We start from the raw sequence: 27,306 nt of genomic DNA on the forward strand, positions 1-27,306 counted from the left end.
TACAACTTGTCCCGCAAAAAGCAAGCCCTCACATGGCCATTTTGACCAAAAAATAAAAAGGTTATAGCTCTGGGAAGAAGGGGAGCAAAAAATGAAAACGCAAAAGCAAAAATACATTGCTAAGGGGTTAATAAATGAAATAGTTATTAAAAAGTTTAAAAATAAAAAAAAATCATCAAATAAAGAACATTATTACAATAAATACATTAATTTATGTAAAAAAAAAAGTACACATAATTGGTATCACCGTGACCGGAACGACCGACTCTATAAAACTGTCCCACTAGTTAACCCCTGCAGTGAACACCATAAAAAAAAATCAAGGCAAAAAACTATACTTCATCATCATACTGCTGGAAAAAAAGTGCAATAAAACGCAATAAAAAGAATGTAAAGAAACATGATACAGCTGAAAACATCATCTTGTCCAGCAAAAAATAGGCTGACAAAAAGCTCCATCAGCGGAAAAATAAAAAAGTTATAGCTCTCAGAATAAAGCGATGCAAAAAGAACTACCGTATATACTCGAGTATAAGCAGAGATTTTCAGCCCAAATTTTTGGGCTGAAAGTGCCCCTCTCGGCTTATACTCGAGTCAAGGTGGGTGGCAGGGTCGGCGGGTGAGAGGGCGCTGAGGTATACTTACCTAGTCCCAGCGATCCTGGCGCTCCCCCTGCCTGTCCCACGGTCTTCGGTGCTGCAGCTTCTTCCCCTCTTCAGCGGTCACGTGGGACCGCTCATTAGAGAAATGAATAGGCGGCTCCACCTCCCATAGGGATGGAGCCACCTATTCATTTCTCTAATCAGCGGTAACGGTGACCGCTGATAGAGAAAGAAGCTGCGGCACCGAAGACCGTGGGACAGGCAGAGGGAGCCGGACGTCGGGACCAGGTAAGTATGTCATATTTACCTGTCCCCATTCCAGCCGCCGGGCGCCGCTCCATCTTCCCGGCGTCGCTCCGCTCTGACTGTTCAGGTCAGAGGGCACGATGACGCATATAGTGTGCGCGGTGCCCTCTGCCTGATCAGTCAGTGCGGAGACGCCGGGACCGGACGCCGGAACGAGACGCCGGGAGCTGCAATCAAGAGAGGTGAGTATGGCTTTTTTTTTATTGCAGCAGCGGCACAGATTTATGTGGAGCATCTATGGGGGCAGTATGAACGGTGCAGAGCATCTATGGGGGCAGTATGAACGGTGCAGAGCATCTATGGGGGCAGTATGAACGGTGCAGAGCATCTATGGGGGCAGTATGAACGGTGCAGAGCATCTATGGGGGCAGTATGAACGGTGCAGAGCATCTATGGGGGCAGTATGAACGGTGCAGAGCATCTATGGGGGCAGTATGAACGGAGCAGAGCATCTATGGGGGCAGTATGAACGATGCAGAGCATCTATGGGGCAGTATGAACGGTGCAGAGCATCTATGGGGGCAGTATGAACGGTGCAGAGCATCTATGGGGGCAGTATGAACGGTGCAGAGCATCTATGGGGGCAGTATGAACGGTGCAGAGCATCTATGGGGGCAGTATGAACGGTGCAGAGCATCTATGGGGGCAATATGAACGGTGCAGAGCACTATATGGCAGAGCTATGGGGAAATAATGAACGGTGCAGAGCACTATATGGCACAGCTATGGCGAAATAATGATCTATTTTTATTTTTGAAATTCACCGGTAAATGCTGCATTTCCACCCTAGGCTTATACTCGAGTCAGTAGGTTTTCCCAGTTTTTTGTGGCAAAATTAGGGGGTCGGCTTATACTCGAGTATATACGGTATTTTTTCTATAAAATAGTTTTTAATGAGTAAAAGCATCAAAACATAAAAAAATATAAATGGGGTATCACTGTAATATATATTTTATAAAAAAAGAAATTTCCTGAATTGCTGTTTTTTTTCATTCTGTCTCCCAAAAATCAGAATAGAAAGCGATCAAAAAATGTCATGTGCCTGAAAATGGTACCAATAAAAACATCAACTCGTTCCACAAAAGAGAAGCTGTCACTTTGCTCTGTCGGCTGAAATATGTAAAAATTATATCTGTCTAATTATGGGGATGCAAAAACTAGTTTTTGCAATAAAAAAACATCTTTTAGTGTGTGACAGAAGACCAGCCCAAATAAAAACCCAATATAAATCTGGTATCGCTGTAATCGCACGGAGCCAAAGAATAAAGTAGTGTAATCACTTATACCACATGAGGAACAGCATAAAAATATATAAAACCAATTCTTCACCTGCTGTTGATATGTTCATTCTGCCTCCCAAAGATTGCAGAAAGGCTCGGCTCACATTTACCCTGCACTGAGCGCTTACAGCGGGGCTTCCATGTAAATCTCTGAAATATGTGATTCAGACAGAATTCCCAGCGGAATATTCCCTATAATGAGGCAGATGGAGGCACTGTGGATGCCATATGACCTGTGATCGTCTTTTTAGGCGCGCATAAAAGCGCGGTTGACCACAGTTTTGTGCACTTCTGAAAAGAAGGACAACGCTGTATAGAGGCCAGACAGAGTCCAGAGCAACTCTGCTGCCTCATTATAGTGAATGGATCCCTTGGGGTTTCATCTGTCACGTCATTCAGAGATTTAGATAGAAACCCTAAGTGCTCAGTGTAGAGTGTTGGACAAATGTGATCCTAAATATTATATAAGAGGTTCCCTACAAAAGCTTCAACTCAATCCACAGAAAAAGCAAGCCCTCACTCAATTCAGTCATCTGTTAACGGAAATATAGGGGCTTCCACGTTACTGGTAGCACAAAGGCTCTGAAAAAGCGAAATGGCTCGTCGCCCCTCAAAAGAAATTCAGCAAATTCTGCGCTCCCAAATCCAAATGCTTCCCTCCCTGCTGAGCCCCAGTGTGCCTAAACCACATTTAATGCCCACATGTTTGGCATTCCTGTAGCCCGCCTAATTTAGGGGTGCGTGTCTCTAGAAGCATGAGCAGGGCATAATGTACTGGTGACTACAATGTACTGGTCACTACAATGTACTGGAAAACAACCATGGAGTCAAAATCGTCACTACACCTGTAGATAAATTCCCAAAGGGGTATAATTTCCTAAATGGGGTGACTTGAGAGGAAATTCTGCTTTTCTAGCACTTAGGGACTCTGTATATGGAGTCCGCAAACTATTCTAGGAAAATCTGCGTTCCTTCCTCCCGAGTCTTTCCATTTGGCTAAGCAGTACTGTGCAGCCATATATAGGGTATTTCTACATTCAGCAGAAAATGTCATAAATAGGCTCCTCAAAGTCACTTGAAATGTGATGTAGTCCCTAAAAAATGTTTTGTAAAGTATGTTTCAAAAATTGTGCTGATGTAAAGTAGACATGTGGGAAATGTCATTTATTAACTATTTTGTGTGACATGACTCTCTGATTTCAGGGCATAAAAATTAAAAGCTTGAAAATTGCCAAATTTTCACAAATAAGTCATATCGAAGAAATTTTACCACTATCATGAAGTACAATATGTCATGAAAAAATAGTCTCCGAATCAGTGGGATCCGTCAAAGCGTTCCAGATTTATGACCTCATATCACAATTTGAGGTCACAAAGGTCAGGAAGGTGAAAACAGGCTTTGGGGTAAGGGGTTAAAAGAGGAAAATAAACAATTGAGATGGAAAATTAACTTTTTTCATTTAGTGATATAAAAATTCTGCTGACTAAGGGTATGTTCACACGTTCAGGATTTCCATCCTTTTTTTTTCAGGACTGTTTTTTTTAAAAACTGCAGCTCTTGGCAGAAAACGCAGGTCCTTTTTTTGGTCCTTTTTTGTCCTTTTTTGATGCGTTTTTTGATCCTTTTTTTTTATGCAGTTTTCTAACCCTAACCCTAACCCTAACCCTACCCCTACCCCTATTCTAACCTTAGTGAAAAAAAAAAAAAAATTCTTAATTTTTTTTATTGTCCCTACCAATGGGGGTGACAAAGTGGGGGGGGTGTCATTTACTATTTTTTTATTTTGATCACTGAGATAGGTTATATCTCAGTGATCAAAATGCACTTTGGAGCGAATCTGCCGGCCGGCAGATTCGGCGGGCGCACTGCGCATGCGCCTGCCATTTTGCAAGATGGCGGCGCCCAGGGAGAAGACGGCCGGACGGACACCGGGTAAGTATAAGGGGGGGAGATTAGGGCACGGGGGGGGGCATCGGAGCACTGGGGGGGGGGCATCGGAGCACGGGGGGGGGGGGGCATCGGAGCACGGGGGGCGGGATCGGAGCACGGGGGGGCAGCCACACTCCGCCCACGCACTTCCGCCCGCTCCCCCGCACTTCCTGCTGCAGCGGTTCTGCACATCAAATCGCAGTAAAACCCGCAGATATATTTTTGATCTGCGGGTTTTACTGCGGTTTTGACCTCACAATGGAGGTCTATGGGTGCAGAACCGCTGCGGTTCAGGAAAAAGAAGTGACATGCTCCTTCTTTTTTGCCGCAGCTATTCTGCGCGGCTTTTTAAACGAAATTCTGGATCATGTGCACAGCAGTGACTGTTTTCCATAGGGTTACATTGTTATGTACCCTGCATGGAAAACAGCTGCGGAACCGCAGCGGCAAAACCGCTGCGGTTCCGCAGTAAAAAACGCACTGTGTGAACATGGCCTAACACTTGTCCAATAATTCTGCACACATAGACTCCTAAGACAGACAGCACCTCACTTTTACTTTCTTTAATATTCCGATTTATTGACCGTCTGGATTGACCAACATCACTGTAGTTGTTCAATGTTATATTCATCATCAAAAATACAAGTTGCCTAATAATTCTGCACACAGTGAATATTTATTTTTAATACTGAATTGCAAGGTTCTAGTGTGAGGATGTACTGTACTGCTTCATACAGAGTTCCAGAAGAACCCCTGTCTTTGTGCACTGACCTTGTGGACTAATATTCACTTTACTACGGTATGTAGAATATACAATATTCATACCTTGCTTGTGGAACATCTATGTTGGATGAGACAACTTTCCTTTTCTGCTCCAAAAGGCAGATGGATCTTGTGCATTCTTGTTTCAGTTCCTGTTTGGCGTCCGCTGCTCTACTCGTGTTCCTCAGGACTATGGGTGAAGAGTTTTTCCATTCGGTAGAGGGGTCCCTGAACTCCGATGTCATGTGACCAGTGTGTCTCATGTCAGCCTGCTGCTCTTTACATTGCCAGTGCGATTTTACATGTGTTCTCTGTGGAAATATTAACACAAAAACAGTTAGCAGCCATTTAAACACAAGACATATGTGATCTTTAAGACGTTTGTATTTAGAGGGAATGTGTCATTAGGAAATGAGCTTTTGTTGAAATTAGGTTTTCATGTTAAATAAGCCTCCTCCTCCTCCCATCAAAGTTCTTACCCTCTTAATAAACTGCAATCATCGTATTATATTGCACTGTGTACTTACAGTTACTAATTTTGCCTTTCTACCCAGCTAATCTTTCTCTTTTTCCATTAGGCCTATGACAGGACGTGATTAAAAACTGTTAAGCTGAATCCTTCTAAGCTCGATGTAGAAACAGGAGCTCAATTTTCTCTGCATAGAAAAGAGAAGAATTAGCTGGGTATGAGGACAAAATGAGCAATTGTAAGGACACAGTGCTATATAATATGTAGAAAAAAGCTTTGATAGGACTGATTCTTTAAATGTATGTTTTTTTTTACATATCAGTTTCTAGTAAAAAAGTTAAACATTTTTACACTTGCAATTGTGCCTAATATTGGACTTATACTTCCTGTTTTATGAAGAAGACTTTTTAGCAGCCCCATTATCATCACAGACAGAATTGCCTCAGAAGATAACACCTGTATATTCAATAGATAATAGAATTCACAGTAAGTGATGGTCAAGACTCACCCTCTCCCCTTTCCTTCACAATAACTTTTGCCCATATTAGAGCATTCTTCTATACAAATGTAAAGGGTCTAAGTCCGTGTATTCCTGCTAATATTCATGTGAAGAAGAGTTTAGGAATCCAATCTTACGCCTAGGGCCCGATTCTTCATTTGTGGGTATTTCTAACTCTGTTTTCTTTTTGTCTTTGGATATTTGCGGACTTTTTTTGCACCAAATTCTTCCAAATGGCACATGAACTTTGCACTCTTTACTTTTGTCTTTAACCTTTATAGTAAAATGTGCATGTTCGTTAAAATGTTGCATGCAAATTAAATATTTGCAGATTTTTTTGTTAAATACAAATTAAAGTCATTCCAGAGGAGAGACTGAAGTACATTTACTAAAAAAAGTTGCAATTATACACACCCACAATGGCGAACATAGTTAAAAAAAACACTGTAACGTTTTTACTCACTTGATTGCGTTGAGGTAAGCATGGGAAGCGGTTTCACTAAAACGTCCAGGCTGTTTTATTAAAACTCCATAAACCATGCCACAAGCAAAGGAAATAAACAGCCTTTCAGTGCAGGCATAACAAAATAAACAGTTCAAGAAACGGCGCTTTAGTGGTAGTCCAGTACACTTTGAGTGGATAGCACACAGTGTACAAATTTAATCTGGGGACAAACACCAGGAGGCTTATGTGCACTTATGATACAGCTGGACTTCCATATATCCACCATACCATGCATCGCCATGTGGATATGTGAGCAGCCAGTTCCACCAATCTCTGTGACTGCTCGTAAAACCGGCCTTTTGCCGGCTCCTCAGCTAACATTGCGATGATCGGCGGGGGGCCCACTGCTGGCACAGGGCCCCCGCCTGCTTAGGGGCCCCATAGCGGCAGAGCAGGGAGATCGATTCTCCCTGCTTTGCTGCAGAATGTAACTGTATCGGCACGCGCAGCGGAGGAATATTCTGATTGCAACCACCTTTGAACCAGGCGTATGAAGTTGAACATTTGAGACCGGGGAGGTTAGTCACCGTAATGGGCCCAGTGTTGCACCCACTGACAGTCAAAATCACTCCTAAGCAAACCAAGATCTCCGTTTTCAATTTGGCATACTCTTTTGCGTCCTGCAAGGCCAGGTCATAGTAGGCTTTCTGTGGCTCCATTAGATGTAGTGCCAGACCCTCCGTCCTCTGCTCCAGAGGCAATTTCTCATGTTCTTCCACCCTTTTGAAAACCATCAAGGACACCTCAATGCATCGCCTGGGGTCATCTTTTGCAAGGCTCTCCTTACCGTCTTCCTCACGTGTGAATGATCACCTTGACTTGGGTTTGGGGCGGTTGCCCAGCCACAGATCACCTCAGCTAGGACTTCTATCTGTTGCCTATACAGCCACTGCTCCATGTGTTGCTGCTGTTGCCACTGCTACTGCTGTTATAGCTGTTGCTTCTGGAGATTAGCATGCAACAGTTGCATCACTAGCACCTCATGTTGTCAGCTTTCCCTTCTGCAGTTGCTTTTACCTAAGGCCCCTTTCACACATCAGTTTTTTGCCGTCAGGCCCAATCCACGAATTTTGAAAAAAACGGATCTGGCGAATGATGCCGCCGGATCCGTTTTTTTCTCATAGACTTGTATTAGCGACGGATTGAGACAGATGGCCTCGCATTTCATCCATCGTTCGCCGGATCCGTTGAAAATTGTTGATCCGGCAGCAGGAAAGAATGGACAAAGTAATGTTTTTTGTCTGCAGCGAAAAAAACGGACAGCGCCGTATCCGACGCCGTCCAGCGTTTGCTAGAATGCAAACCTATGGGCGCCGGATCCGTCACATGATGGAATCCGGCGCCTGATTCCGTTTTTTTAACTGTGCATGCTCAGATACAATTGGCCAGCCCCCAATTAGGAAAGGTGTATATAAAGCCTGCCATGTAGGGCTTCATTCATCCATATACCAGACTGCAAGCAAGACAGAGAGCTAAAACCTGCTGCCAGCCAGAGCAAAAACCTGCCCCAGGCCAGCAGCCAGCCACAGCCTACCAGGCCAGCTGCCAGCCATAGCCTACCAGACCAGCAACCAGCCACAGACTACCAGGCCAGCAGCCAGCCACAGCCTACCAGGCCAGCAGCCAGCCACAGCCTACCAGGCCAGCAGCCAGCCAGAGCAAAAACCTGCCCCAGGCCAGCAGCCAGCCACAGCCTACCAGGCCAGCAGCCAGCCATAGCCTACCAGACCAGCAGCCAGCCACAGACTACCAGGCCAGCAGCCAGCCACAGCCTACCAGGCCAGCAGCCAGCCACAGCCTACCAGGCCAGCAGCCAGCCAGAGCAAAAACCTGCCCCAGGCCAGCAGCCAGCCACAGCCTACCAAGCCAGCAGCCAGCCACAGCCTGCCCGACCAGCAGCCAGCCACAGCCTACGAGGCCAGCAGCCAGCCACAGCCTACCAGACCAGCAGCCAGCCACAGCCTACCAGGCCAGCAGCCAGCCAGAGCAAAAACCTGCCCCAGGCCAGCAGCCAGCCACAGCCTACCAGGCCAGCAGCCAGCCAGAGCAAAAACCTGCCCCAGGCCAACAGCCAGCCACAGCCTACCAAGCCAGCAGCCAGCCACAGCCTGCCCGACCAGCAGCCAGCCACAGCCTACGAGGCCAGCAGCCAGCCACAGCCTACCAGACCAGCAGCCAGCCACAGCCTAACAGGCCAGCAGCCAGCCAACCAATGTCTTCTTCTGGAAGCCCTCCCCTGCGTCTTCAGTGCTGTGAGGTATTTTTTGTTTCTTTTTGGCGATGTTCACATAATATATCTACTATATAATTGTCTAAGGGTCACTTCTGTCTGTCCGTCTTTCTGTCTGTCATGGATATTCATTGGTCGTGGCCTCTGTCTATCATGGAAATGCCCACGACCATTGCCACGACCAATCAGCGACGGCACAGTCCAGTGGAAAAATGGCCGCTCCTTCCTCCCCGCAGTCAGTGCCCGCTCCATACTCCCCTCCAGTCAGCCCTCACACAGGGTTAATGGCAGCGTTAATGGACCGCGTTATGCCGCGGTGTAACGCACTCCATTAACGCAGCTATTAACCCTGTGTGACCAACTTTTTACTGTTGATGATGCATATGCAGCATCAATAGTAAAAAGATCTAATGTTACAAATAATAATAAAAAAAAGGTTATTCTCACCCTCCGACGTGCGCGCTGTACTCGGCAGTGCAAGCGGCAGGTTTCGGTGCCAAGGATGCTATGCGAGAAGGACGTTCCATGACGTCACGGTCATGTAACCACAACGTCATTACAGGTCCTGCGCTCATACCAACCCTGGGACCGGAAGCTGCCGCGTGCACCGCACACAGGCGCCAGGACTTCAAGGGGCTCTTCGGAAGGTGAGTATATGTTTATTTTTTATTTTAAGTATTTTTTAACCACGCATATAGTGCCCACATTGATATATACTACATGGGCTGCGTTACATACTGCGTGGGCTGCGTTATATACTACATGGCTGCTATGTACTACGTGGGCAGTGTTATATACTATGTGGGTGGTGTTATATACTGCATCAGCTGCGTTATATACTACATGGCTGCTATATACTACGTGGCCAGTGTTATATACTGTGTGGGCTGCGTTATATACTACATGGCTGCTATATACTACGTGGTCACTGTTATATACTATGTGGGCAATGTTATATACTGCGTGGGCTGTGTTATATACTGTTTGGGCTGTGTTATATACTGTGTGGTCACTGTTATATACTGCGTGGCCTGTATTAACGCATCGGGTATTCAAGAATATGTCATGGCCTGTGCTATATACTATGTGGCTGCTATATACATACATATTCTACTGTAGAATACCCGATGCGTTAGAATCGGGCCACCATCTAGTATATATATAATTCTTGTTTAACAGGAAGCTGCAGCATCCGAGGTGCTTCCAGAAGGAGACGGACGGGGTGAAGAAATACCCGGAGCGGTTTCGCATTTGGTACGTTTCTTACATGCATCGCAGAATCACATCATCACAGACATCACAATACACACAACACATAAAACCAAATCATTACAGATATCACAGTACACACAACACATAAGCCTACATCCACAGCACATAATGTTTTTTTTTGTTTTTTTTAGCCTTCCGATTCTGGTGCTCGATCTAGAGATCCTCAAAGCGCCTCCCAGGGTCGTCAGCATGAGCATCGGGGCGGTCGGCAGAGAGTAAGTACCTTTTTGTTTATTTTTTTATTTTTGTATTTTTCCACTTCATGTGGATGATTTGAGTGTAATGGATTTGTTTTTTGTCTTTTTTCACAGGGTTCACAGCGTGCTCCGGACTCTGACGGTGAGGCAGCCGGTCTAGACATCGACCTCCTCATTGATCTAATCCGAGAGCGGGAGCCGCTGTGGAATATGGGGGACCGCCGCCACGCTGATCTTGGTGTGACCCATTGGCTCTGTGAGGATGTATGCCACGAAGTAGCGGACCATTGAGAAGAATCAAGCTCTTAAGTATTCACAGTTCAGTTATGTTGCTGGATGTAATCTGTTGTATACTAACCAATTTGTGCTTTCACTTTACAGGGGAAAGAGTTACCAAGTGGTGGCGGTCACTCAGGGATCGCTTCAAGAAGGTCAACAAGGAGATGCAGGCCCCGAGTGGATCAGGAGGACGCAGGAGCAATACAAATATGTTAGAGCCCTGTCGTTCCTCTGATCGACTATGATTAGCAGAAGGCAAATATTCCCCACCACATTTACTTAAGGTACCTTCACACATAACGATATTGTTAACGATATCGTTGCTATTTGTGACGTAGCAACGATATCGTTAATTAAATCGTTATGTGTGACAGCGACCAACGATCAGGCCCCTGCTGGGAGATCGTTGGTCGCTGAATAAAGTCCAGAACTTTATTTCGTCGCTGGACTCCTGCTGACATCGCTGAATCGGCGTGTGTGACACCGATTCAGCAATGTCTTCACTGGTAACCAGGGTAAACATCGGGTAACTAAGCGCAGGGCCGCGCTTAGTAACCCGATGTTTACCCTGGTTACCATGCTAAAAGTAAAAAAAAACAAACACTACATACTTACCTACCGCTGTCTGTCCTCCAGCGCTGTGCTCTGCACTCCTCCTGTACTGGCTGTGAGCCGGAAAGCAGAGCGGTGACGTCACCGCTCTGCTTTCCGGCTCCCAGACAGTACAGGAGGAGAGCAGAGAAGCAGAGCGCAGCGCTGGAGGACAGACGGCTGTAGGCAAGTATGTACTGTTTGTTTTTTTTAACTTTTAGCATGGTATCCAGGGTAAACATCGGGTTACTAAGCGCGGCCCTGCGCTTAGTTACCCGATGTTTACCCTGGTTACCGGCATCGTTGGTCGCTGGAGAGTGGTCTGTGTGACAGCTCTCCAGCGACCAAACAGCGACGCTGCAGCGATTCGGATCGTTGTCGGTATCGCTGCAGCGTCGCTAAATGTGAAGGGGCCTTAAGTAAAATGTTTACATATGCAACCTTTTTTTTGGTTTCAGCCAAGGCTAAACAATAACAATATATTACATTTTATTTATTTGCTCCACCTCACCTTCTGCAGCATTTGGGAAAATGCACAGTTGAACCCTTCTGAAGAGATCACACAGGAGTCCGCAACCAGGGGCCACTTCGACAGACCCGACCTATCTGCCCCTTTCCAGCCTTCCCTCACATCTGGTCCCTTGGTCCCATCCACCAGCACTGGAGCATCATGGCAGACTTCGTTACATGAAGCTGCTGGTGAGAATGTAGCTTTTCCTTTACCCCACCCCTTTGACACTGCTGCCTCCTCTAGAACACATTTGGGTTCGAGGCAGCAGTGCCAGAGGAGTCAGGAAAAGAGCTATGGCCCGAGTTCTTGCATCTAAATACATGCTTCCAGAACTCGCTCAAACTGTTGTATGACTGCAGGATTTAACCTCCTCAACAACAGTATTCTTGAGTTGCACATGCGTCTGGATAGGATGCATTCAGATGCAAGTAAATTGCCAAATCACTCATTTTTCTAGGCAGTAGTCGAGTGCATAGACAAGCTATCCCCTGACCAGCAGATGCATGTAATGCAAGCCTGCCAGTTTGCCCTTAGCTCCCAAGCCCCTCCACCTGCCACGGTAGTTCCTTCGGCACCTGCCCCCCTCCTATACAATTCCAGCTTCCTGCCCCGTACCAGCTTCCTGCCCCATAGCAGTTGCCAACCACATCATCTGTGCCTCCACTCCTAGCCCAACCTCTACTCACTGCCCACTACCACCAGTCTCCTTCCACACTCATCATGCCCCAAACACAACCCTCTTCTCCACCCACCACCTCTTCTGCCTCCCAATCCCCCCTGTTATGACCTGGTGGCAAGGACAATAATGGACCTGGTGGTTAAGAGCACACGGAATGACCTGATAGTTACTAATAATATAGGACGAGCTCTGAGACATGGGAACTCTGCTGACCGCAATCCCTAATCCTATCACACACACTAGAAATAGCCGTGGATTGCTCCTAACGCTCCCTATGCAACTCGACACAGCCTAAGAAACTAGCTAGCCCTAGAGATAGAAAAATAAAGCCTACCTTGCCTCAGAGAAATTCCCCAAAGGAAAAGGCAGCCCCCCACATATAATGACTGTGAGTAAAGATGAAAATTACAAACACAGAGATGAGATAGATTTAGCAAAGTGAGGCTCGACTTACTGAATAGACAGAGGATAGGAAAGGTAACTTTGTGGTCAGCACAAAAAACTACAAAAAGACCACGCAGAGGGCGCAAAAAGACCCTCCGCACCGACTCACGGTGCGGAGGCGCTCCCTGTGCGTCCCAGAGCTTCCAGCAAGCAAGACAAAAATCAAAATAGCAGGCTGGACAGAAAAATAGCAAACCAGAGAAAAACAAGCAGGAACTTAGCTTCTGCTGGGAAGACAGGTCACAAGAACGATCCAGGAGAGAACTAGACCAATACTGGAACATTGACAGGTGGCATGGAGCAATGATCTAAGTGGAGTTAAATAGAGCAGCCAGCTAACGAATTAACCTCGTCACCTGTGGAAGGAAACTCAGAAGCCGCAGCTCCACTCACAACCACCAGAGGAAGCCCATGGACAGAACCAGCCGAAGTACCATTCATGACCACAGGAGGGTGCTTGACAACAGAATTCACAACACCCTCCACTCCACCCCTCAAACTTTCCAAATTCCCATCTCTACTCACGGTTTTATGTCCACCTGTTCTCTTTCGTTCTCCACCTCTTCACCTTCTGTTTTACCTTCTTATCCGTCACCACCACAATCCTCTCTCCACACTCCCAGTGTCGAAGTGGTCTAATCTGACAGCCCCTCCAGTAGTATCTCCACCCCACACTACCTAAACTTTAAATGTTTTCTAAAATTTGTAAATAAAAAAATTTTTTTTTGTTTAAAAATTTTTCTTTCATTTATTTAATTATAAGGTTAAATACTTTGGGTAAAACAAGGCACAGTAGTTTGGGTAAAACCCAACCAGGTACAATACCTTGAGTAAAACGGGTACAATACTTTGGGTAAAACCCAACCAGGTACAATACTTTGGGTAAAACAAGTACAATATTTTGGGTAAAACCCAACCAGGTACAATACTTTGGATAAAACATGTACAATACTTTGGGTAAAACCCAACCACGTACAATACTCTGGGTAAAACAGGTACAATACTTTGGATAAAACCCAACCAAGTACAATACTTTGGGTAAAAAAAGGTCCAATACTTTGGGTAACAAGGTCCAAGACAAACTATCTCACTATCTGTACTCTTCCTTGAGGTGAAATAAAGTATTCTGCAAATTTGTCCCTCATTCCGGAAACTGACACAGAACTTCTAAAAGTAATGTTATGATAATCATTCAAGGTAGTTTCTTCGAAGTGGTCATCAATGGCAATCTGTTCCTTGCATATTACGAAATTGTGCAGGACCACACAAGCTTTCACCACCTCGTCCACAGTGTCAGTCTTCACGTTTATAGCGGTCAACAGAACTCGCCATTTGGATGTTAGAATCCCAAAAGCGCACTCCACCATTCTTTTTGCACGTGTAAGGCAGTAATTAAAAACTTTTAGTTGCCGTCAATCCACTACTTGAGTATGGCTTCAGCAGGTGTTCCGAGAGTTAGAACGCTTCATCTCCAACACAAATGGCATTGGTGGCCCAGGGGTTTCAAGAAGCGGTCTTGGTGGAAATTTGAAGGTGTTTCCATATAAATGATGCCCCATTGCAGACACTTTAAAAACTTGCGAATCTCTGAAGTGACTTTATTAGTAAGACTCAGGAGGGTTGAAACGTCAAAAATAATTTGGTCGCTCACTGTAAATATCTATTTCTACTCCCCTACTGATGTTATGTGAATAAAACCCTAAAATTCTTGCATAAAACTATCTATATAGTGTGTAGTGTATCTATATATTTCATTGTGGGGGATTTTTACAGTCCATTACACAAGCACCTCACTCTTACCAGGCTGAGTGCACACTATTACTATTTATCTATCAAATCACTGACAAACTGAAAAGAGGGGATGGTGTTTGTCACGAATCCCTTCTCCGTGGTGTCACTTATTCGTCACGTGCCTGCTCTCACACGTGACTTGGGGTTGTGCCTGCAAGGGTTAATCTATCTCCCCACTCTCAGTTCAGCATTCAACCTCTGTCCTATGCTGTAATGGGAGCATAAATCACACACCGACGCAGGCCACACACCCGCTCATACACGCTGCCACCACTCATCGAATACACGGGCGATGAGTCCCAGAAATAACTAATAAAAATATGTTTATCACTCATAAGGCTCGCACACCTCTAGGCTATGGATTCTTTAGAACATTCAATGTTCAACTTATTAAAGTTTATACTTTAATAGCAAAATGTTCAATGCTTACAATAAGAAAAAGGTATAAAAATATGATAATAAAAAGACATACAACTTATGCAAACAATGTCAAAATAAACAGGATAAACTTACAGAAATCATCTAACTTGTAGTCTGCTTTCTGCTCCCTGAGGGGGGGTGAATATAGATTGGATCACACCAGCTTCTCAGGCTGCCCTCACATGTGAACACAATTCTCTGTCTGCAGCCTAAATTTATAACTTTGGTCTGAGGTCAGGTTTCTAGACCGGCCCCTTAGGCCAATATCATAACTGCTGCCTGTTTGATAGGGCCACTGCCGCGCCCCCAATGAATATATTATTTCTCTTGTGGAGAGGTTCTCAGGGATAGATTACCTCTGGCCACAATTTAGCATCTCCCCTCCAAGCACTCAGAGGTGTCAAGTGTTCCTTTGTTCTTGGCCTTAGCCAGACTTCCTGGGGAGATTTGGAGACAGAGGTCTTACTCATCCCAAGGAAGTACCTATTAACACCTAGGTGGGACTTGTCTTCAGGACAGATGCTACATAATCACTAGTCACACATATAACCCTAGACATGTCACTACGCAGATATATATATATATATGCACACATATTTCACCACAGTGTTCTTGGGTCGATGAGCTGTGTTGGCTTGGGGCCAGACATAGCGTTTACCATGGTGGCCAAAAAGTTCAATTTTGGTCTCATCTCACGTTCTTTCACACGTTTGGGAAGTCTCCCACGTCTCTTGGCAAACTCAAAACGAGCCTTACAATTTTTGTGTGTAAGTAAAGGCTTTTTTTTGCCCAATGTTCCATAAAGGCCACCTCTATGCATGGTACATCTCCAAAAAGCTTGTCGGCAGAGGGAAGCATGAAGTGCTCTAAAATGTCCTGGTAGACGGATGCGCTGACTTTGGTCTTGATAAAACATAGTGGACCTACAGCAGCAGATGACATAGCTCCCCAAACCATCACTGATTGTGGAAACTTCACACTAGACCTCAAGCAGCTTGGATTGTGGCCTCTCCCCTCTTCCAAAGTTCCAAAAGTTAAGTTGAACTCATATATTATATAGAGTCATTACAGACAGAATGATCTGTTTCAAGTGTTTATGTCTGTTAATGTTGATGATTATGGCTTACAGCCAATGAAAACCCAAAAGTCATCTCAGTAAATTAGAACAATTTACTAAAAACATCTGCAAAGGCTTCCTAAGCGTTTAAAAAGGTCCCTTAGTCTGTTTCAGTAGGCTCCACAATCATGAGGAAGACTGCTGACTTGACAGATGTCCAGAAGGCAGTCATTGATACTCTCCAAAAGGAGGGTAAACCACAAAAAGACATTGCTAAAGAAGCTGGCTGTTCAGAGAGTGGTGTATCCAAGCATATTAATGGAAAGCTGAGTGTAAGGAAAAAGTGTAGAAAAAGGTGCACAAGAAACTGAGATAAAAACAGCCTTGAAAGGATTAAGAAGAAGCTATTCAAAAATTTAGGGGAAATTCACAAGAAGTGGACTGCTGCTGGTGTCGTTGCTTGAAGAGTCACCACACACAGATGTATCCAGGACATGGACTACAAGTGTCACATTCCTTGTGTCAAGCCACTCATGACCAATAGACAACGCCAGAAGCGTCTTACCTGGGTCAAGGAGAAAAAGAACTGGACTGTTGCTCAGTGGTCCAAGGTGTTCTCAGATGAAAGTAAATTTTGCATTTCACTTGGAAATTGAGGTCCCAGAGTCTGAAGTAAGAGTGGAGAGGCCACAATCCAAGCTGTGTGAGGTCTAGTGTGAAGTTTCCACAATCAGTGACGGTTTGGGGAGCCATGTCATCTGCTGGTGTAGGTGCACTGTGTTTTATAAGACCAGAGTCAGCGCAGCCATCTACCAGGACATTTTGGAGAACTTCATGCTTCCCTCTGCTGACAAGCATTTTGGAGATGGAAATTTAATTCTCCAGCAGGACTTGTCACCTGTCCACACCACCAAAATTACCAATACCTGGTTTAAAAGCAACAGTATCACTGTGCTTGATTGGCCAGCAAACTCACCTGACCTTAACCCCATAGAGAATCTATGGGATATTGTCAAGAGGAAAATGAGAGACACCAGACCCAACAATGCAGACGAGCTGAGGCTGTTATCAAAGCAACTTGGGCTTCCATAACACCTCAGCAGTGCCACAGACTGATCACCTCCATGCCACACCGCACTGATGCAGTAATTGATGCAAAAAGAGCCCCAACCAAGTATTGAGTGCATTTACTGAATATACATTTCAGTAGGACAACATTTCAGATTTTAAAATCATTTTTCAAGCTGGTGTTATAAAGTATTCTAATTTACGGAGATAATGACTTTTGGGTTTTCATTGGCCGTAAGCCATAATCAACATTAACAGAAATAAACACTTGAAATAGATCACTCTGTTTGTAATGACTCTATATATGAGTGTCACCTTTTGTATTGAAGATCTGAAATAAATTAACTTTTTGATGATATTCTAATTTTGTGAGAAGCACCTGTATTTAGCACTGTTTCAGGAGGAGTACATAGCGGATCTGCCTGGAAAAGAAGCTGTGTGCATGTACCCTTAGTCTGACTGATCAGTAGGGGACGTACCACTTAGGTTGTGTGAACACTTTGCAGATTTGGTGCGCTTTTTGGTGTGTTTCTACCTTGCAGATTTTCTAGATAAACCTGAAGCAATCCTTATACCAGTAAAGTGAATGAGGAACTTGACGTGTCAAGCACACATTGCTTATTTTTTAATTTGGTGCAAAAAATAATCTGCAGCATTTCAATTATCTGTGTTTTTGCCCTGCATTTTTCACCATTAACTTTACTGAAATCAGTAAAAAAAAGCAGGGCAAAACTACCCGTTATTCAGCTGCGCTTTTCCTGCCAATAGATGCAGAAATTTTACTGAATGTATGCACTACCCAGAAAGTGCCTAGAGCGGCATGAATGCTAAATGTGGCCCTCACTAGTACGGGGTAGTAGAAGAAGCAGCGCCTTTGCGTGTCCCACTGACTCAGCAGATATTCTCTTATTCCCTCTCCATAGACTTCTACAGACTGCTGTAACCTGATACCTGGGTGATCTGAAAATCCATCTCAAATCTCAGAATTAAATTTTGCAGTTTTTGAAAGAATGTTCAGTGCAGGATATGAAGGGGTGAAAAGTGTCTCATACAGAGAAAATAATTTTTCTCAAATTTCTAAAAATATATTACAAAGTTCCTAGTATTCTACTGTTCTTTTCGCTTGTACAAAGCATGTTGAAATCACAGCGACCAATTTAAAGGGAATCTGCCAGCAAGTATTTGCTGTGTAATCTGAGAGTAGGAGCTGAGGCCCTGAGAGCAGCAATGTGTCACTTACTTATTACGCTCTTTGTTTCTTGTTTCAAGCAAATCATTGTTTTATCAGCAGGAGATTATCACTGAAAGATTAAGTCCAACTCTACATCCACCATGCAGTAGCAGCTATATACAATGTACACAGAAAGCTGCCAATGTGGGCGCGTTATACAGAGCTCAGCATTCAGAGCACTGCTCGATCTGCAGCAGAAAAAACTAAGATTCTATCACAACTGTTACACCCAGTAAACTAAGTGACACATCACTGGAATCAGGGTCTATGTCCCTACATCTTGCTGCCGTCAGACTGCATAGCAAAACCTGCTGACAGATTCCCTTTAAAGCTGCTCTATACTAAAACTTTCATTTTGCGAAACTTGACATTGCTTAGTGAACACCTTGGGTGTGATTTTCTTGAAGTGTGATTTTATGTGTTACAATTATTCAACTTCATTGTTAATTTAATATAATTATATTTGTCAAAATCCTGTTACATAATTGTAAATCTGCTTTTGTGTTGTTTTCACCTACAGTTCTAACACGTGAAAGTGTAAATTGTATAATGTTAAGGAACTAAAGGAAAAAATGTTCAAAATCAGATTAGGTAAGAAGTGTAATTATTATTGATAATTAATTAATTTCTAGGTAAAGAAAGGAGACATTAGCTAATTCCTTAAATAAGGCATTGTTCTTTAAGCAACGCCAGTTGAGGTCTATAAAATAAACTTAAAGGGATAGGCCAGAACTGAAGAATTGATAACCTATTCACAGGATAGGTTATCTACACTGCTCAAAAAAAGCAAAAGGGAACACTTAAACAACAGAATATAACTCCAAGTAAATCAAACTTCCGTGAAATCAAACTGTCCACTTAGGAAGCAACACTGATTGACAATCAATTTCACATGCTGTTGTGCAAATGGGATAGACAACAGATGGAAATTATTGGCAATTATCAAGACACCCTCAATAAAGGAGCGGTTCTGCAGGTGGGTTCCACAGTCCACATCTCAGTACCAATGCTTTCTGGCTGATGTTTTGGTCACTTTTGAATGTTGGTTGTGCTTTCACACTCGTGGTAGGTAGCATGAGACGGACTCTACAACCCACACAAGTGGCTCAGGTAGTGCAGCTCATCCAGGATGGCACATCAATGTGAGCTGTGGCAAGAAGGTTTGCTGTGTCTGTCAGTGTAGTGTCCAGAGGCTGGAGGTGCTACTGGGAGACAGGTCAGTACACCAGGAGACATGGAGGGGCCATAGGAGGGCAACAACCCAGCAGCAGGACCGCTACCTCAGCCTTTATGCAAGGAGGAACAGGAGGAGCACTGCCAGAGCCCTGCAAAATGACCTCCAGCAGGCCACAAATGTGCATGTGTCTGCACAAACGGTTAGAAACCGACTCCATGAGGATGGTCCGAGTGCCCGACGTCCACAGATGGGGTTGTGCTCACAGCCCAACATTGTGCAGGATGCTTGGCATTTGCCACAGAACACCAGAATTGGCAAATTCGCCACTGGCGCCCTGTACTCTTCACAGATGAAAGCAGGTTCACACTGAGCACATGTGACAGACGTGACAGAGTCTGGAGACGCAATGGAGAGCGATCTGCTGCCTGCAACATCCTTCAGCATGACCGGTTTGGCAGTGAGTCAGTAATGGTGTGGGGTGGCATTTTTTTGGATGGCCGCACAGCCCACCATGTGCTCGCCAGAGGTAGCCTGCCATTAGGTACCAAGATGAGATCCTCAGACCCCTTGTGAGACCATATGCTGGTGCGGTTGGCCCTAGGTTCCTCCTAATGCAGGACAATTCCAGACCTCATGTGGCTGGAGAGTGTCAGCAGTTCCTGCAAGATGAAGGCATTGAAGCTATGGACTGGCCCGCCCGTTCCCCAGACCTGAATCCGATTGAACACATCTGGGACATCATGTCTCGCACCATCCACCAACGTCACGTTGCACCACAGACTGTCCAGGAGTTGGTGAATGCTTTAGTCCAGGTCTGGGAGGAGATCCCTCAGGAGACCATCCATTGCCTCATCAGGAGCATTCCCAGGCGTTGTAGGGAGGTCATACAGGCACGTGGAAGACAAGCACATTACTGTGCATTGTTTCCTTGTCTTGAGGCATTTTGACTGAAGTTGGATCAGCCTGTAATTTGATTTCCCACTTTGATATTGAGTATCATTCCAAATCCAGGCCTCCATTGGTTCATAAATTTGATTTCCATTCATGATTTTGTGTGGTTTTGTTGTGAGCACATTCAACTTTGTAAAGAACAAAGTATTCAATGAGAATATTTCATTCATTCAGATCTAGCATGTGTTACTTGAGTGTTCCCTTTATTTTTTTGAGCAGTGTATATGAGATGGGTGGTCATGCACCAGGCACCCTCACTAATCAGCTGAAATCTGCTATGGTAACATGAGGAACTAAGTAAAATTTGCAGCAGAAAAGAGCAGCTCCGTTTAAGTGCTCATTCAGACGTCAGTGTGACCAGTTTGTATGACGACAGTTTTTACATGTACCGGAGACACTTAGGCCGGGTTCACACTTGCGTTCCGGGGCACTGCGGAGGGCTGTGTACTTCCTCCGCTTAGCCCCACCTACTTTCGCATACTTCTGCATGCATCCTGCGTACCTATCTTTTAGGCTAGGTTCACACTAGCGTTGCGCCGCCCTGCGTCGGCGACGCAACGCGTGACGCACGTAAAAACGCGCGCGTTTTGCGACGCGTGCGTCGTTTTTGACGAAAATCGGACGCACAGAAAATGCTACAATGTAGCGTTTTCTTGCGTCCGACGCTAGCGTCGGAAACGATGCACGTGGCGAAAAACGCCACCAAAACAACACACGCGTCCCCTATGTTAAACATAGGGGCGCGTCGCCGCTGCGTCGCCGGCGCAACAGCGACGCACATTGGCGGAACGCCAATGTGAACGTAGCCTAACATTGGGTACGCAGGACATGCGGATGTATGCAGATGCATCTTTTTGACGCGCCCACTGTCCGCGCAAAACACAACTTGTTGTGTTCCCGTGTGGTCGGCGGGCACATCAAAACAACGCATCCGCATGTCCTGCTTACCCAATGTTAAAGATAAGTACGCAGGACGCATGCTGAAGTAGGCGGGGCTTAGCAGAGGACATACGCAGCCCTCCGCAATGCCCCCGAACGCTAATGTGAACTTAGCCTTACACACGTAGACCATTCAAGTAAATGGGTCGGTGCACATGTCCGTGTTTCCACGGACAGTGTGTCCATGGGCAAAACATGCTGACATGTCTGTTTTTTAACAGCAGCACATGCTGCCAAACGTCCTGCACACGTGCACACTGATGACACATGGATGTGTCATCAGGGTGACACGTACCGGTGCCTGGGGATCAGTGGCACTGTTAGCGCTGTTCCCGAGGGGGCTAGATGCTGAAGTCCGCTCTCATCATTCTCCCCTGTTCGAGCTGATATCAGCGCTAGTAGGGGAGAATGTTGAGAGTTGTATTCAACTGATAACAGAAAGAGCAGGTGGTGGCTGATGAGAGAATAATCTCATCAATCACCGCCTGCGCTATAAATAACACATTTAAAAAAATGATGTGGGACTCCCCTGTATTTTTGATAACCAGCTAGGCAAACTGACAACTATGGCTGCAACCACCAGGTATCAGCTTCAGCAAAACTGGTTATCAAGAACAGAGGGGTCGCCAAGCTATATTTTTTAATTATTTAAATAAATAATTTCAAAAAACAGTGTGGGGAGCTCCTCCATTTCTTGATAACCAGCTAAGGTAAAACAAACAGCTGGAGGCTGGTATTCTCAGGCTGCTAAGGGGCCATGGATATTGGCACTGCAGCCTAAAAATAGCAGCCCACAGCCTCCCAGAAAAGGCATATTAGAAGCACCAATTCTGATACTTTGCCCAGCTCTTCTCACTTGTCCTGTGGCGGTGGCAAGTGGGGTTCATATTTTTGCGGTTGATGTCACCTTTGTATTGTCTTGTGACAAGAAACACACGGCGATCAGCGTTAGCAGGAGACAATGATGTGAGCTGTCTTCAGCACCAGGCTCCAGGGAACAGCGCCAAAAAGAGTACCTCTGATTCCCAGGCGCCGGTACATATTATACTGATGTGACACATGGTTGCCACATGTATGCCACATGTATTAAACACACATACACACAGATGGAAAAGCCAGTACCGGAAATATCAGGACATGTGAAAGAGCACTAAAGGTGGTTGACCCCAACTAAAATAAAAACAGTATATGCTCAGCTGCTGTAGTAGTGCCGTTACAAAAATGATAGCCTCTGTTCACAAAGAGTGACGTGACTTGCTATGCAACGTGCAGGCTACGCTATATCCAATGAGTGGCTGTAGCCTTTACTACTTCTTTGGATGCAGTTCATTAATATTCTGTCAAGGGGGACCACCGCTCTAACAGAATATTGATGACCTGCAGCCAAAGAGTAGCCGTTCACTTGCTGTAGCCAGCACGCCACACATTAAGTCACATCACCCTCCAGGAACAGGGGTGTTAATGTCACTGGAATGACACCACTGTAGGATGAGTATACACTACTTTATTTTAATTGGGGTCCTCAATTGAGTTACTTTAGGGTGGTCCAGTAGTGAAAAACCCCTTTAATGGTCTCTTCATCACCCCTTTACAACTCCTTTAAATCACTACCCCATGGATAACTGCTTACATGTTCTATAATTTCTCCTGCATAGCTGTAAGCAGTTTTTTAGTTTTTTGCCATTAGGATGCAATTATGACTAAATATTATAATGGTTGTACGGTGAAAACAATTTATGAACTATCAGCAAGGATATGAGATAACGTACAAATTTGTGGGGGTCCAACCACTGGGATCTTCACTGCTCGGTAGAATGGGAAATTTTTATCCCCGATGGAGCAGTCTCTAGCAGCAGGTGAGAGGCCCGACAGCTGCTTCATTCATTCTCTATGGGCTGCCACAAAATGTTGCAATAAATGGTGTGGTGGTGTGGCAGCAGAGCATGCCACTGCTGCTCCATTCTAATGGGGATAAAAGTTCCCTGTTGTCCAGATTGGTGGGGGTTCCAAAGGCTGGATCCCCCCTATTAATATTACTTATTAATATTATTATTATTATTGAATTATCACCTACTCTGTGGATAGGTTATATATATATATATACAGTATATATATATATATATATATATATATATATATATACAGTTAGGGCCAGAAATATTTGGACAGTGACACAATTTTCGCGAGTTGGGCTCTGCATGCCACCACATTGGATTTGAAATGAAACCTCTACAACAGAATTCAAGTGCAGATTGTAACGTTTAATTTGAAGGGTTGAACAAAAATATCTGATAGAAAATGTAGGAATTGTACACATTTCTTTACAAACACTCCACATTTTAGGAGGTCAAAAGTAATTGGACAAATAAACATAACCCAAACAAAATATTTTTATTTTCAATATTTTGTTGCAAATCCTTTGGAGGCAATCACTGCCTTAAGTCTGGAACCCATGGACATCACCAAACGCTGGGTTTCCTCCTTCTTAATGCTTTGCCAGGCCTTTACAGCCGCAGCCTTCAGGTCTTGCTTGTTTGTGGGTCTTTCCGTCTTAAGTCTGGATTTGAGCAAGTGAAATGCATGCTCAATTGGGTTTAGATCTGGAGATTGACTTGGCCATTGCAGAATGTTCCACTTTTTGGCACTCATGAACTCCTGGGTAGCTTTGGCTGTATGCTTGGGGTCATTGTCCATCTGTACTATGAAGCGCCGTCCAATCAACTTTGCAGCATTTGGCTGAATCTGGGCTGAAAGTATATCCCGGTACACTTCAGAATTCATCCGGCTACTCTTGTCTGCTCTTATGTCATCAATAAACACAAGTGACCCAGTGCCATTGAAAGCCATGCATGCCCATGCCATCACGTTGCCTCCACCATGTTTTACAGAGGATGTGGTGTGCCTTGGATCATGTGCCGTTCCCTTTCTTCTCCAAACTTTTTTCTTCCCATCATTCTGGTACAAGTTGATCTTTGTCTCATCTGTCCATAGAATACTTTTCCAGAACTGAGCTGGCTTCTTGAGGTGTTTTTCTGCAAATTTAACTCTGGCCTGTCTATTTTTGGTATTGATGAATGGTTTGCATCTAGATGTGAACCCTTTGTATTTACTGTCATGGAGTCTTCTCTTTACTGTTGACTTAGAGACAGATACACCTACTTCACTGAGAGTGTTCTGGACTTCTGTTGATGTTGTGAACGGGTTCTTCTTCACCAAATTAAGTATGCGGCGATCATCCACCACTGTTGTCATCTGTGGACGCCCAGGCCTTTTTGAGTTCCCAAGCTCACCAGTCAATTCCTTTTTTCTCAGAATGTACCCAACTGTTGATTTTGCTACTCCAAGCATGTCTGCAATCTCTGATGGATATTTTCTTTTTTTTCAGCCTCAGGATGTTCTGCTTCACCTCAATTGAGAGTTCCTTTGACCGCATGTTGTCTGCTCACAGCAACAGCTTCCAAATGCAAAACCACACACCTGGAATCCACCCCTGACCTTTTAACTACTTCATTGATTACAGGTTAACGAGGGAGACGCCTTCAGAGTTAATTGCAGCCCTTAGAGTCCATTGTCCAATTACTTTTGGTCCCTTGAAAAAGAGGACGCTATGCATTACAGAGCTATGATTCCTGAACCCTTTCTCCGATTTGGATGTGGAAACTATCATATTGCAGCTGGGAGTGTGCACTTTCAGCCCATATTATATATACAGGGTGGAGCGCGGTAATTTGCTTTTTTGCACTGCATGCTGTGGCGGCACTGTCGGTCGAAGAGAGGGGAGAGTGGGTGTGGCTTACAGTGGCTGATGGGAGATTTGTATTCCTCTGCCTTTCAGTTGCCATCATGCAGTGGACACGTGAGGAGAGGTCATTTTGTGTTGAAGCGTATTTTTCAAATGCCCACTCGATCATTGCAGTGCAGCGTGCTTTTCGTTTACAATTCGCTGTTCCTCCACGCGGACGTGTTCCTGGACGGCAATCAATTGTAAATTGGGTGAATGCATTCAGAACAGCAGGGAATGTGTCATGTGTACGAAGGGGACCTGAGAGAAGGATTACAACACCACAAAACATCGAGAGAGTTAGAGCAGCAGTACTGCAATCTCCAAAACGCTCTGCTCGGAAGCAATCATTTGCTCTTGGCATTTCAAGACGTTCTCTCCACCGGATTCTTTATGATGAACTGAATTTTCACCCGTATAAAATGTGCGTGGTCCAACATTTGTCAGCATGGGACTATTTGACACGGCGGACCTCTTGTGAAGACATGTTAGCAACGATACCCCGTGACGCAATTGTTTTTTTCTGATGAGGCACATTTTCACCTCAGTGGATGTGTAAACAAACAAAATATGCGTTACTGGAGTGAAACAAACCCCAGAGAAGTTCACGAGAGACCTCTGCATTCGGACCGCGTCACTGTGTGGTGCGCCATATCACGAGTAGGCATCATTGGTCCTTACTTTTTTCAGGATAATGGTCGTGCCATAACTGTGAACTCCGAACAGTACTTGTCTATGATACAGGATTATTTTCAGCCGGCTCTTGAGGCAATGGAACTAGAGGATACATGGTTCCAACAGGATGGTGCCACTGCACACACAGCGAGGGTTACCATGAATTGTTTGAGGCAAATGTTTCCTGGACGGCTTATCTCTTTGAGGGGAGATGTGAACTGGACAGCACGCTCACCAGATTTAGCCCCATGCGATTTTTTCCTTTGGGGTTACCTGAAGTCTAAGGTGTATATCAACCGTCCCAACACCTTGGAAGACCTAAGGAACAATATTGAAGCTGAAATTGGCAGAATACCAGTGGACATGCTTGTTAGAGTTCATGAAAACTTCAGAAAACGTATGCAGCAGTGTGTGGATAGCGAAGGTCGACATTTGCCAGATACACTATTTAAAACCATGTAATTTAAAAATTCCATTACTGTTCAGTATAATTAAAATATAAAATAAATTTTTCTAATGATCATAATTTTTTTATCTAATTCCCAAATCAGCAAATTACCGCGCTCCACCCTGTATAATTGTATTTCTGAACATGTTGTTGTAAACAGCTAAAATAACAAAACTTGTGTCACTGTCCAAATATTTCTGGCCCTAACTGTATATATATATATATATATATATATATATATATATATATATATATATATATATACATATATATATACATTCACTGTTCAAAATAAAAGGAACACTAAAATCCAACGTCCAAGATATCACTGAATGAAATATTTCAGTTGTAAATCTTTATTCATTACATAGTGGAATGTGTTGAGAATAAAACCTAAAAAGGATCAACGTAAATCACAACTAATATCACATGGAGGTCTGGAGTTTGAATGATGCTCAAAATCAAAATGGTAAATGAAGTTACTGGCTGATCCAACTTCAGTGAAATGCGTCAAGACAAGGAAATGATGCTCAGTAGTGTGTGTGGCCTCCACGTGCCTGTATGATCTCCCTACAATGCCTGGGCATGCTCCTGATGAGGCGGCGGATGGTCTTCTGAGGGATCTCCTCTCAGATCTGGACTAAAGCATCCACCAACTCCTGGACAGTCTGTGGTGCAACGTGACGTTGGTGGATGGTGTGAGACATGATGTTCCAGATGTGTTCAATCGGATTCAGGTCTGGGGAACGGGCGAGCCAGTCCTTAGCTTCAATGTCTTCATCTTGCAGGAACTGCTGACACACTCCAGCCACATACGTCTGGCATTGTCCTGCATTAGGAGGAACCCAGGGCCAACCGCACCAGTATTTGGTCTCACAAGGGGTTTGAGGATCTCATCTCGGTACCTAATGGCAGTCAGGCTACCTCTGACTACCGCTGGCGAGCTGTGCGGCCCTCCAAAGAAATGCCACCCCACACCATTACTGACCCAATGCCAAATCGGTCATGCTGAAGGATGTTGCAGGCAGATCGCTCTCCATGGCGTCTCCAGACTCTGTCACGTCTGTCACATGTGAACCTGCTTTCATCTGTAAAGAGCACAGGGTGCCAGTGGCGAATTTGCCAATTCTGGTGTTCTGTGGCAAATGCCAAGCGTCCTGCATGGTGTTGGGCTGTGAGCACAGCCCCACCTGTGGATGTCGGGCACTCAGA

The 27,306-nt window shown here is 44.7% G+C and overlaps 1 protein-coding gene across 1 annotated transcript in view; it reads right to left on the reverse strand.

Annotated features, from left to right (window-relative positions):
• ZNF704 (zinc finger protein 704) overlaps positions 1–27,306 on the reverse strand; it is a 157,756-nt gene that overhangs the window by 92,707 nt on the left and 37,743 nt on the right. Inside the window, exon 2 of the mRNA XM_069728973.1 lies at positions 4,944–5,191. Within this exon, the coding sequence (XP_069585074.1) occupies positions 4,944–5,191 (248 nt within the window). The remainder of the gene's footprint in view (positions 1–4,943; positions 5,192–27,306) is intronic.

This window comes from Ranitomeya imitator, chromosome 6 (genome assembly GCF_032444005.1).
Source record: "Ranitomeya imitator isolate aRanImi1 chromosome 6, aRanImi1.pri, whole genome shotgun sequence".
NCBI classification, from domain to species: domain Eukaryota; kingdom Metazoa; phylum Chordata; class Amphibia; order Anura; family Dendrobatidae; genus Ranitomeya; species Ranitomeya imitator.